This window comes from Dromaius novaehollandiae, chromosome 1, assembly GCF_036370855.1.
Source record: "Dromaius novaehollandiae isolate bDroNov1 chromosome 1, bDroNov1.hap1, whole genome shotgun sequence".
Taxonomy (NCBI): Eukaryota; Metazoa; Chordata; class Aves; order Casuariiformes; family Dromaiidae; genus Dromaius; species Dromaius novaehollandiae.
The window spans coordinates 159,715,050-159,728,801 of record NC_088098.1 but is presented as its reverse complement, the minus strand read 5'-3'; the positions used below and the strand labels follow the sequence as shown (position 1 = coordinate 159,728,801).

The 13,752-nt window shown below is 36.1% G+C and overlaps 1 protein-coding gene across 2 annotated transcripts in view; it reads left to right on the top strand.

The window, feature by feature from the left end:
- TPP2 (tripeptidyl peptidase 2) overlaps positions 1–13,752 on the top strand; it is a 53,398-nt gene that overhangs the window by 21,430 nt on the left and 18,216 nt on the right. Inside the window, exons 15-24 of one of the 2 annotated variants that reach the window (XM_026121644.2) lie at positions 206–282; positions 605–711; positions 1,469–1,623; positions 2,733–2,849; positions 4,156–4,256; positions 6,812–6,908; positions 7,177–7,314; positions 9,771–10,015; positions 10,215–10,293; positions 12,254–12,292. In XM_026121644.2, coding sequence (XP_025977429.2) covers positions 206–282; positions 605–711; positions 1,469–1,623; positions 2,733–2,849; positions 4,156–4,256; positions 6,812–6,908; positions 7,177–7,314; positions 9,771–10,015; positions 10,215–10,293; positions 12,254–12,292 — 1,155 coding nt within the window. The remainder of the gene's footprint in view (positions 1–205; positions 283–604; positions 712–1,468; positions 1,624–2,732; positions 2,850–4,155; positions 4,257–6,811; positions 6,909–7,176; positions 7,315–9,770; positions 10,016–10,214; positions 10,294–12,253; positions 12,293–13,752) is intronic. The other variant, XM_026121645.2, reaches the window with a different exon arrangement.

Sequence of the window (13,752 nt, the reverse complement as noted above, 5' to 3'; positions counted from 1 at the left end):
AGATGAACAAAACATGAAAAGCTCTTAAATCTTAGTTGGCCTTGTTGCTTTACTATTTCTAAGGTGGTAGTGGTTGAAGTGAAGATATCTTTTATGAATTATAACTACAAAGATTCAAAATAATCTACAACTAGTTTGAATTTAATGATATCTTTTAAATTTGGTTTGGAACAAGGATTTTAAGTGTCTTATTTTATTTTATCAGGTGTGTGGATATGATATAGCAATGCCTAATGCAGGCCCTCTGTTCAGAGTTCCAATAACTGTTGTTATACCAACAAGGTCAGTAAAACTTTACTTGCTTTTTTTTTTTTTTTTATTTCAAACTTAGTTATTTTTCTTTACCCAGTTTACCTATGCAGCAGTGGCCCAGGGTCTGCATGCTGACATGGATATGCCCCATACAGAACAGTTCTCTTCGAGTAAGCCAGTGAGAAAAGCAAGGAGTATAGTGATTCAGAGAAACAGGACAGTTGGGTTTTTTCTGTATTAGATGTGACCTAGGGATTCTAAAGCGAGTAACATGTATTTAAAAATATCTTTAAAAAAAATCAGTTTGACAGCTTGATTGATTACTGTTTGCGTTTTCTTTTTTAATTTACAGAGTAGATGAATCGTCAAGCTATGACCTAGTATATAAGGATGTTCATTTTAAACCTGGACAAATCCGAAGGCACTTCATTGATGTTCCACAGGGAGCTACGTGGGCTGGTAAGGATAACGATCACACTTGGCAAAGTTGTCTTGAGATCTGTGTTGAAGAATTTCAGCTTGAGTAAGAGCTTGAGGATTTGACTTAAAAAGGCATGAAATAATTATTTGAGTTTTAGCTGTTAGAGGAGTGACTTTGAATTGTCTCACAGTTTCTGGTATAGTGGGATCCTCATCCAGTCTTCTAGAAACCATCAAATATAATCTGAAGTGGTTGCACATCGCTGGAGGGATTCCCCATACATATGGAACAGTATTCCTGCCAGAGGTCTGCCTTGTTTTGAGATGAAAGATGTATTAACCAAAGAAAATATGATTTGCATTATGGCAAGTAGCTCATAATTCTGCAATGAGAAAAAGGTTTTATTTGTATGAGAGATTGTTTAAAGGATTTTTATTTAATAGTCTTTCATTTGGTCTGAAGATAGTGATAAGACTCTCAATTTGGAATTCAGCAACAGTCTGTGCTGTAAAACAGATTACATGGGTAATCTGTACTATCTGATTAATTTTCACCATTCAGTAAAGAGTCAGTTTTTGGTGATCTTTGAATTTAGCTGATTTTTCTTAATCTGAAAGGGTCTTTATAAGTACCTGATACATAAGTATTATTCACATGTGGAGCCACTTGCATACAGTGTGACTTCTTAAATTGCAAAGAACTTCTGAAACTAGAGTCTTTTTCTGGTGAATCTGCTTTCCTTTCTTCCAAAACTTGACTGTTGAAACTAAACTTAATTTTTTTTCTTTAATCTAGAAGTGACGGTATGTTCATGTTCATCTGATGTGACTGCCAAGTTTGTTCTTCATGCTGTTCAGCTAGTGAAACAAAAAGCATATAGAAGTCATGAGTTCTATAAATTTTCATCGTTACCAGAAAAAGGATCAGTGACTGAAGCATTTCCTGTCTTAGTAAGTTACTTTGGGGTAGGGGATCGAGGGGTGAGAGAAAAAGACAGAGAAAGTAATATATTAGCACAATAAAACTTAACTCACTTTGAATTTTTTTCAAATAAAAGTTCCCAAACCAAAGAAACCACAAGTTTTCTATAGTAGTCTGTTTGTCTATTTTGAAATAGCAATCCTAGTGTTTCTTAATTATTCTGTGTTACCATTATAATATTTCTGAAGATTTAGACTCTTCAATTTGTTAGTGCTTGTTTAGGGAAACTAGTTTGTTTCCCTTTCAAGTAGAGTCCAAGACTTGTTAGATAGATGTATTTTTAGCACATTTTTCCTTTAGTGCTTAATGTGGTAATCTGGGACATCTCCTTGATGTTGAAGCCAGATCAGAACTGGCTCACGTTCATACTGCTCAGATACAGTAGACTTGCCTTGGATACATCTATTTTGAGCAGTCTAAAACAGAACCAGGGGGTGAGCTAACAGTTCAGGTGTGTGGATGACTGAATCCAGTGTTCAAGTGTTCTCCCCACCCCCCACCCCCCACCCCCGCTTAATTCAGCCTGGGAGGGGTTGTGATTTCTATGCTATTCAGTCCCTTACCCTCTTTGAAAAATGGAGGTAGATGGCCCAAAGCTAAGTCTGTCCCACACAATTGTGGATTTTATCATTTCAGATTAAAAAAAAAAAAAAAATCCTCCAAAGCTTTGTTTGTTCTCATTGAAGCAGTGTGTGGTTTCTCCTTCTCCAATATTCATTTTCTAAGGCACACATTTGAAATTATCTATGAATGAACCTGTCTGCATTAGCTTGAAGGGTAGGAGAAGACACTATAGTACTTGAAAACCACACCTTTCCCAGTAGTGTGTACTCCTGGTATTCTTTATTTTGTAGAAGTAATCAGACATCCTGTTTAGTTGGAGCTGTCCTGTGTCTTCTGGACAAGCATGATGTCATATTTGATTCTGTATAAATCTAGATTACTGAAATACACTAGGCATAACTAGATCCTTTTTTTTGAGCTGTATTCAAACTTTTTTGATTTGGGGGAGAGAAAGTGGGGTGAATAGAAGGGAAAGATGGGAGCTTGTGCCTAAATTCTGTCTTTTGTTATCCAGGCTGGAAAAACCATTGAATTTTGTGTTGCTCGGTGGTGGGCAAGCCTTAGCGAAGTTAGCATCAATTACACAATTTCTTTCCATGGCGTACTTTGTGCTACTCCTCAGCTGAACATGGTAAATTTTTCCGAGTTCTTACTTTGAGTTGTTCTAATAGTCTTATGACATATCCCAGAATAAAAATAGCTTTTATTTATTCTTGCTTGTATTTAGGAAGACTAAAAGTATGTTTATATGCAAAATGTTCATGTTTTCCATTAAATATAGGTAATTAAGAGCTTAGTACCACAGAAAGATACCGGTTATGATTAGTATGAATTCTTTTGTCCATTTTCATTATGAATCAGTGGGCAAAAGTTAGAAAAAAGAAGAACACCAGGAATAGAAAATGTATGTTCAAGTGCTCAAGCTGTAACTATTACTTTCATTAGGAATTATTTGTGTGGAAAAACTTTGCTGGGAGCACAATTCTTGAATTCGAGTATCTAAATTACCATTGCTAAAACACAATACTCTGTTTTCAGAATTTTCAGAATAAAATGTCATTAACATTTGTTTCCTCTTCTGTGTTCAGTGTTTTATTGTGATATGCCAGTTGGAGATTCATTGTTTAGGACAGTTGAAGGCACAGGATAGATGGCAATATTGCGACTCCTAAGAGTCTGTGATACCAAAGGATGCAAATGTTACTAAAAACATTAGGGTAAAATTCACAGTAGTCTGCCTTGCTTCTGTGTTCTTTGCTGTGCTGTGCAACCTGGCTTGGCTTGACTTCACCTCACTTAGGAGAGGGCACTCCTCTAGAGCTGAGATGGCACTGTCTGCAGGAAGCAGCACTGACTAGTAGGAAGCTGTGCTAATTTCTCTTGGCTCCTCCCTTTTTTCAGCTAAGGGCCACAGCAAATCAGAACTGTCTCATGTGTGAAGTTGGATTTATTTGAACTTAAAGAGCAGAATAAAGTGGGGGAAAAAAGCAGAGGTTACGTTTTGCTGAGGTAACTAATCTCGAACTGGTAGAGTAGGAGAAGGAAGAGGTAGTTGTGGTGCTGTACGTTGCAGCCTCTACTGAAGCAGGCTGAGCTCCACCAGCAGGGTGAGTACTTAAATTATCTTCCAGAACAGTGGATAGTCTTGGGGAAAAAAACAAATATAAATAAGACTATCTGCAAATAAAACTATTTGCAAATAAGGCTTTAGTTAAACTTGTGCAGTCCAATGATTGACTCATACTGCTAAAGTTTTATAAGTTGTAGTGTATCTACTGCTGTAGAGATAACAGCTCATGACACTTCCAGACTCAATCAGTGTTAGTTCTTTTAATATAGAAAAATAGAACTTGCATTGTATCTTTGAGGGACACATCAGATTATCCGTATCTTATGTTTTAAATGCGCGGAAACATAATTGTTATACTTTTTTTTAGCATGCTTCAGAAGGCATCGTACGATTTGATGTTCAGTCCCTTTTGAAGTATGAAGACATTGCTCCATGCATAAATCTGAAAAGCTGGGTTCAAACACTCAGGTAGAGTTTTTGGGGAACTGCTTTGGGAAAGTGGGCAAGTTACTAGTATGTGGCTGAAACAATAACAAACTGACAGTGAAATGTAGGAAAACAGCAGTATTCTTGAGAAATAGGTTTAGAAGCGTCACGTAGAAAAATTTCTCAGCATTTTCTTTATTGTTCCTTTTTAACTTTGACCGAATTTGGCAATTGTGGTGACTTCTTCCATACAAGTTACTTTCCTTGGGTTAATTTTTTTTAAAAAACTTACAAAAATATTCCACTCTTTCCAGGGAAGATTACTAGAGGTAAAAGGCACTATAAATATTAATTTAAAGAAATAAATTGTACTAAGTTATTTGATGCCACTGTTTTTTTGAAGCAGTGTTGCAAATGTGAAATTTGGTAGGTTCTGTGCCTTTTGCTAAGAACGTATTATTTACTATGGCCATGGAAAAATTATCCAAGCCTTAAAGCTGCTACCTCTTTAGTAGAAATTTCTTAGAACACAGCAACGAAATATTCAAAGTTCCAGCCAGAATGAAAATGTTGTGGGTCCTGCAGTTGACCAGAACATACCAGAGCCTTTGAGCATGTTCAATACCTGAATAGTTTCCAATCCTGTAGATACTGGTCTATACCATATGCTGACGTTTCTGGAGATTTTCTGTCTTGCTCTAGGAATTTTTATGATAAAAACTGGAATGTCCTAATGGAGTTTTAAAAAGGTGTATGCAAACACAGCTATAGTTTTCATGCATGTTACCTTCTTCATGGGATCCTTACCTTGGAGGCACAGAATAGGGGATGTTCCTCTGGGGATCAGCAGGCTACTGTCTGAAGAACTTCAATGTTATTTGCTACAGGTGTTAGATTGTATGTAGTGAATGTAGCTGAGAAGGGAGAAGTTTCACACAGGAGAATTCCCTTATTTCATAACTGTGCCATTTTGCATTTGGATAAATTTGTGACTTTTAATAAAAATTAGTCATGCAGCTGTTTTTGGTCCTGCCTGATTTTGACCTAGGAAGATTGTCTTCTGTTTTGATCAGCAGTCTTTTTGTAAAAACTGGTACAGAATTTCTTGTGAAAAGTTGTGTTTATTTAGTTTGACACATGCTGATTTGGAGGGAAAGCTTTGTTGGAAATTTCCTAACCAGTGCAGCAATTTATATGGTTGGGAACTTCAGGAGGAGAAAGAAATGCCATACAGTTAAGCAGTAGTTCCAAGGCTTGGGCTAGGGATCCTGGCCAGACAATTTCAGAGTGATCAGTAATTTAACATTTCCCATTACTTGGGCCCATTGGAGACCTTGGTGCCTGACTGAGACTTTTGGACTTTTGTAACGAATTGAGATCACTGGGAGCTTGGTGTTGAATGTATGTGCTATCTAATGCTAGATTCAGAAATACCTGATTTCATATGCCTTAAGTGAGGAAATGAAGCAGTCCCTTAATGTGTCTTTGTTTCATTCTTGGCTGGTAAAATAGGGATGCTATTATCTCCTCACAGTATTTTTGAGGCGCTCATCTGACAGCAAATGAAGTCCGCTTAAGAAAACTAATGAGATATTTAAATATATAAATCAGGGTTTGAACAGTGACGTATGAGTCGTAATGCAGAGGAAAAATGGTACTGAATGGCTTCTCATTAGGTCTCTGAGTTTCAAATGCTTGGAGGCAGGGGGAATATTAGGGGGACATATCATGTGTGTTATTACTCTGTCCTTACATTTTTCTGTCAGCAGTTCCTATTTGGTCTCTGTTAGAGTAGGAATCCTGGGCTAAAAGGACCTGTGGTCTGATCCAGTACAGATCCCCCCCGCCCCCAGGTGACTGGTTGATGTTCTTTGTACTGAAAGAGTTGATGGGGTCTTGTGGAAAAGTCATGATCATATAATTAAGATTATTGTAATGGATGTATGACATGTAGTCTATGATTTTTCCCATCTTGATGTTATTTGGCCTATACTCTTTGATGCACAAGGTTTAAAGAGTTGTGCTGCACCGAACAATGGCTTCTCCAAACTGTATTTGAGTTTCCAGATGAGTAGTGTTGGTTAAGCTTCTTCCTTTGTGTTAGGGAGCTGACTATTTCTGCAAGGCCTCTTACAAATCCTCTTCTGAAAGAACCTTCTATAGCAAACAAATCTCAACTAACTACTTATTCTGTCCTGAAAGTTACTTGCCATTCATTCTTTAGCCTGTGAATTAAAGTGCTGATGGCAACACAGACAGTGGAGATGTAAAGTAACCTGATTTCCCCCCCCCCCATCTTAAAGTTTGTTGGTCTTCCCAGTATGTTATGGCCTTTAATTTTGAGCATTAGACATGCTTGCTAAGGTCTTTTGGCTTCTATATTTGGCAGTCTGTTACATCACTAAGCCTTATTTTCGAACTGACATCCACTGTAATTGAAGAATTTCTTACTGTGTTTGGATAGCTGCAATATTTTAAGAGAAGTTATCACACATGCTGAATTCGGCTGTAATTCGGAATATGCTTCTGCTTAGGCAGAATTTTGATATGGAATGAATGTCTCTTAATGCTGCCTTCTGTGTTTTTTTTAACTGCAGACCAGTGAGTGCAAAAATAAAACCTTTGGGATCCAGAGATATTTTACCAAATAATCGTCAACTGTATGAGATGATTTTGACCTATAACTTCCATCAGGTAAAGCGATTTTTTGGTTGTTGTTTGTCATTAATAAATACAGCATCTTCTCTAAAATAAGCTTTAGCTTTAACTAGATTCCTGTCAGAAATGGGGTCTAGAGTCAGACTCTAGGCTCTCTAGAGTCAAAATTCTGATTTGGTGCTTTTTAGGAGCTACTGTTGCTTGAAATGGCTTCAATTCAGATCTCCTTTTGAATGTATGCATCAGGATTGTACTTGTTTTATTCAACAGTGTAATAAATGTTTTGACCTTTTTTTTTTAATAGCCTAAGAGTGGAGAAGTAACTCCAAGCTGTCCACTTCTTTGTGAATTGTTGTATGAATCTGAATTTGATAGTCAACTGTGGATTATTTTTGACCAGAACAAAAGACAAATGGGATCAGGAGATGCTTATCCACACCAGGTACAGAGCAATATATTTATGTTACCTACTACTTTCTGAAATATAACAGTTTCATCCTTTTTCACCTCCCAGGCCTGCTTTTAACTCCTGACAGGTCCTGATGCATAGGTATAATACGAAGAGATGAGAACAAGCATAGCCATTGTATCTTTCAGTGATGTGTTTGTATGGGGAGGGGGTAAGAAGTTGCCACCTTTATTTTGATGAAGTGGAACTTTTTTTCTCCACTTCCAAGGGAGGAGTAAGACTTATGGCTTGTTTTATTTCTACGAAAAGCTGTTAACTTATTTCTTGCCATTTTGACCTATGCTGCTCAAGAAATGAACTCAAGTTCTTGTCTTTTGGAGTCGTTTTGTTTTTTGTTTTTTACAAAGGTACCTTGAACTTTTCTGTTTAAGGTGGAAAGGATCTGTTGAGTAACTCCTTTCTGTAGTCTAACTTTTCCTTTCAGAGATTTGTGTCCATGAAGGCTGTCCTCCATGCCATGAATGTCTTCAAACAGCCTTTGTAAATGCTACAGCTTGGTTACCTTCTGTTGCTGTCTTTCAAAGGGTGCTTTTTGACAAGACTTGTGCCCTGTGTGGGGATCTCTTTCCACTGGAACACAGTGGATCTGGATCTTATATAGGAGAAGAAAAAGGCAAAAGAGAAAAAAATTACCTAATTCTTGTTTTTGAAACTATTTTTACCAAACTGAATTCACACTTAACATCAGTCCGATGTTAATTTTGATAGACTGATGATTCTGGAATTGTAAATATTAAGATCCACTTTAATGCATGTCTTCTGAATCTAATAAATTAAGTTCACATATTGAACTATTTAAACTTACATTTCTTAACCTTCATTTCTAATGTGCTATAATACCTAAAAATTACCAAAGTAGTGTGTTGCTTATGCCTGGTGGGCCTCTCTATGCCTCTCTGGTGTTCTGCATCATAGAAAAATTCTAAAACAATTCAAAATTTGTAAATCCAGGAAAAAATATCAACCAGGCTAAAGAGTCATGCTTCCTGTTAAGGCGATTCTGGGAGGAGTCCTCAATTAATGCCCCTCTTTTCAGAGCTGTTTGATCCTGTCCTTCTCTACTCCTGTACTTTTATATAAAACTGCTTTTATGCTTAGAACAAAGCCTTATTGAGGTATATTAGACATGCATTGAGAAATACCTGCTGTATCTGAGGATAAGCTTTTAAAGATGCTTCTAGATGAAGGTTGGGCTTAGGCCTGATCAAGATACCTGGTGACTCAACTCTGAGTTAAATTATGGTAGTCCTGGACCTGTTCGAAGACAAAATGTTTGATCTTAAGATAGTTTTTTAACTCAAAGGAAAATATCTTAAAATTTTGTGCTCTCCCAAGCCCAGCGGCCACTAAGCAAGGGTGTTCAGGATTTTGTTCTGGATTTAAGTTATGTCTTACATTACTTTGATAGGTTATCATGAAAGGGATAGTGCAGAAGTTTAAGCTCTGAGACCTTTGGTATCAATGTGAAAACCCCAGAAAGGTTCCGATACTCTGAACCAAGACTTTTAGCTATTAGTATAGTATGAGAAGATTCACTGAATCCGGATTTGCTGCCCAAACTGCGGTCTGTGGAACTGACACAGCAGTTGTGTAGCCTGTATTTCCCATTGCACAAGTAAGAGGAAATAATTGCTAAATTGCTATAATTGGTTAAACCAGAAAAAAATAAGTCGTGGTGTCATTATGGAATACTAGTTAAATAGGCTTATTTATCAAAGCCTGCAGTTCTGGCTCTTCCTTGTGTATTGCAGCAGCAAAGTCCTAAAGGAAATCTAGCATACCACTGCTTAAAACATTGATATAGTCCCATTTTAGCTTGGTAGAAATTAAAGAACATTTTCAAAACTAAGAATCTGCTCATTTATTTTTATAAATAAGGATGGTGTTATCTGCATATGCCTCAGTGCATGTATGAAAGCTTTGTAGAATCAGGGCAAACTGTCTGTCAGCCCTTTAGAGAGCAGCCCTAAATCTCAAAGAAATATTAGGTCTCTCAGTGTGGAAAAATGGTGTAATGTTTGAGACAGCAAGAAGTGATCTAAATCACAAAACTCCAGAGTTGCACAGTAAACTACAAGTATATCAAGGAAAACTTGCTGGGGGCTTTGAACTGGAAGTTTAGCAAGAAGTCTGATTTTTACTTGAGCAGCTACTAAGTTTTAGAATAGGAGCAAATGATGTCAGCCTATTCTGTGGTGTGTTTTTTGTTTTTGTTTTTTGCCGTTCAATACAAAAATGTGTTTTGATTGCTCTCAGAAACTTTGAAGAAGTGCACCGTTTTCATAAGATTTCAAAAGCCAAGTGACCTAGCATATTTTAAATGGTTAGAGCTACATACATCAGGAAAAACATGATAATTTTATTTTTGGGTTTCTGTGTGCATGGTGAAGTATTTAATCTTGACATTTACAAGAACTTCTTTCTTTCAGTATTCTGTGAAACTGGAAAAAGGAGATTACACTATTCGGTTACAAATTCGTCATGAACAGAACAGTGAGCTGGATCGCATCAAAGACCTTCCATTTATTGTTTCTCACAGGTTGTCTAATACCTTGAGCTTAGATATTTATGAAAACCATAGCCTTGCTCTCTTAGGGAAGAAGAAATCCAACAGTTTGACACTACCACCAAAACACAGTCAGCCATTCTTTGTTACATCTCTGCCTGATGACAAGTAAGTTACTGAGGTCCTGTTTCTGCTATACATCTAACTAGCTGCCTCTAAACCTAGCTAAAATGATACTCTGTAGTATCTACCTATCTAGGCTTGGTAATTCCTCTGTGTTGCTCTTTTGCCTTTTGGGTTCTTTATTGTAATCTTAATGGAACATTGATGAACCTGTTTTTTATACTGAATTTCTTTATTTAAATAGAATACCTAAAGGAGCAGGACCAGGATGTTACCTTGCAGGAGCCCTTACACTGTCTAAAACAGAACTTGGAAAGAAAGCTGTGAGTATTTGAGACAAATGATAGTTGCTTTTACTGAAAGCTTTCGAGCAGGATAATGGCATGCCAGGAAGTGTCTTATTTTCTTGCTTTAATACTTTAAAGAGCACTCTGTTTATTAACTGAACACATTTTAGAAGCAGTTGTTTTATTTTAAAATCTGAGTAACTTCTAGTAGTTTCATTTTCATCCTGTAATTAAATTTGAAATCAAATTTTCTAAATCTTGAATTCTAACTGTTCCTTCACTCTGAATCCTTATATTTTGTAAAAGCAACTGCTTTTTTATTGATGTGGCAGCCTTCAAAAATGGTTTGATATAATTGCCTAGTTTAGTATCATTTTTGAATGGAGAAAAAATATAAAACTCCACATATTTTGTTTTGTGCATGTTGATTCCCTAGTAAATGTGTGTACTCTTCCTTGCATGCATACAGCTCTCAGCAAAAGTAAAAGAAGTGCTTTCTTAACATCTACATGTTATTTTTACAAAGTATGAGGCATTTTGTTGACTCAAAATGCCTAAGCAGATTTTTTTACCTGCTGCACACTCTGATGTTGTCAACCACTAGTACAACTGTATGCTCCAACAGAATGTATTTCACTGTGGAAAAAGCTGTAGTTTTTTGTGGTTTTTGTTTTGCTCATAATGCAGTATCCTGTAAAAACTGTATACTAACTTGAATGAATGTGTAGTGCAACAGCATTTAAAGTAGCCAGATTGCTCTTTGCATGTATCTGGTGCTAAGGTATCTAGAAGATTCCCTTAGCTATTCCAGTATTTTTAAATAGATGATAAAGCTGATCGTAAATTTGAATTAATGTTGATCATGAGTATTTAGAGGTGGCCCATATATGAAGCTGTATGTTACTAAATGTGGCTAACAACTTGGATAAGAATATTTGTTTTCATAGAATGTATGTTTCTGTGAGGAGGTGGGTGTATAGTATTACCTTTTAGATCTTGTTGAATAGGCAAGTTTAGTTCATTATATCTGATCTGGTTGTAATCAGTGGGGAAAATTACAGTATTAATCTTAGGTGCAATTGCAGGTTAGTTAATGTTTGCCAAGAGAATTTATGTATGGAGGAAGCTATACTTCTAATGAGGAAAAACCTAGTAGTTACCTCAAAATTTTTAGTTTTATATTTGTTTGTGATTCCTGCAAGTTTGCAAGTATACTTTTATAAGATCCATGGAAAATCCATTGCAACAGTGTAGTTTAGTTTGCGTAACTTGAATGCTGGAGTTCCTTGAAGAATGAGTTGTAATTCTTGTCTGCCTTTATTTTAAAACCAGATGAAGTTGTTGTATACAGTGATTTCTGGGACAGGAAGCAGTAGTTAGTAGGTATCACTTGTCAAATTTCATTTATTGGCAATGAAGAGAACTTCAGAGCTTATACTGAGAGAAATTCTTGCTGAAGTCTGTCTCACATCATACTCTAAAGCATTATTGTTATAGTCACATTTCACTAGAAGGAGGTGATATTAAATAGCACTAGATTCTGCTGCCTTCAGTGAACCTCAGTATGCACTAGGAGATAAAAAGGAGGAGTATGCAGCAAAGTTGTCTCTAGTTCACCAAGTGGGGTGTGATTTGAGGGAAAATATATCTAATTTCAGTGTGTTTATTATGAAATAGAACAATGCCACTAAACAGTCTAAATCCAAAATCTACAATTTTGAGGCTGAATTTCTATAATTTCAAATTATGAGCTAAGTGGTTAACAACACTTGCTTGTTTCACAGGAACAAGAGACTGTGTACATGATAATGCATTGTTTTATTAATTTTAAAAAGCCTGTAAGAGCATGCTTTAAGAGCATGTTTGATCATAGATGTGACTCTCTAACAGTTTAAAAATCTGTAGGTTGAAAATATAACCATATTGTACAGAGAAGGTGTCTCCATCCTGTGTGGTGTGTGCATGTTTTCTTACAGTATGTTATTCTAACTCCCAGGGGCAGTCTGCAGCAAAGCGACAAGGAAAATTTAAAAAGGTACTGAATGTTAGTTTTTGAAAAAGATATACTTAAGTCTTTTTTGCATATGGCTTAAAGAATTTGTCTACCAGTATTAATTTTTAATTTGTCTCCCTCATCTACCTCCCTAGTCTTGAATTATTTGCTTCAGCACCTTAAACGTGTCTACTGGTAGAATGACAAAACACTGCCATAGTATAAAGCTAATTGAGAAACATGAGCATCTGGATACTTCTGCAGTAGCTGCCATAAAAATGCATGTGGTGATTAGTGGTCTGTAACTTTTCTTTTTATAAAATACTCGTGAATCTCCAGTGTTTGTGGTCAAGACTTTCTGTGGCAAATGTTTCTACCTATTCCATTCTGTTGCAAATTAAGAACTGAAAATGAACCTAACACTTTAGTATAGAGCTATGTATTTGATTCTACATCAAAACTACTGAATTGAGAGCTGGCTGTCATCATAGTAATAGAAAATATATTGTAATAAAGAATTATTTTTAGGAGGGATGGAGTTGATAGAAGAGTCTCTTAGATCATACTTTGGCTCTTACTTAAAACTGAATATAGTTCAGGACAGGTTATTGTGGACTAAGCGTATCTGTTCATCCTGTGAGAATTGGTTGTAGAGTTTGCAAAAAGTGTTTTGGAGCATGTGTAAGATATATTTCATTTTGGGGAAAAAAGTGAGTGACCTTAACACAGCAGTGTTTAATATTGTACTTCAATTCTTACATTAGGTATTATAATACTTTGCCCGCAGATGGAGACAGAAAGTCTGTGGCTTTTTTGCTGTCCTTTTTCTTTTCTTTTTCTTTTCTTTTCTTTTTTTGGTTTGTTTAGATTTTAATAGGCTACTTTTATTGGGCTACTATTTTGTTTTCTGGCTTTGTTCTTTTGAAGTTATTAACATTCTTTTGTTTTCAACATGCTGTTTTCTGGATTGGCATGCAAATTTAGTCAGGATTTGTGTTAGAAATACAGCACAGGAATCATGTATAACAATTTATTGCAGTAATCTGCTGTTCTGTTAATTGAGTTGGTAACTGAGCCTTTGTTTGCTGCCTTTTTTGATCTTGATGTAGTAACTGAATGGGAGCATGGTTAGGCTTTATGAAAAGGGTTTCAGTGCACATTCCTGCTATTTTATTGTCATACCCTCTCTGAAAGTTATGCAGATCTCTTTTAGAAAGAGCATTTAAAATCCTTTGTGAATGCATGGTTTCCTGGTGGGTAGGGTATAATGTTTTCACTAAATGAATCTGTGGTAAGGGAGTTAATATTAACATTTTAATATTTTAATTTAATTTGCGTAAGAAAACCTCTTGCACAGATCCAGAAGGTCACATGGTTATTTTCTTCAGTTTTTAGAGCAGAGATTTTTGAGATCTGAGCAGTGTACGCACCTAAGTCAAAATAAAAGTTTTGTTTCTGGATACTTCCACGTGTGCTTTGTAAGAGGCATCATCCTATTAAGT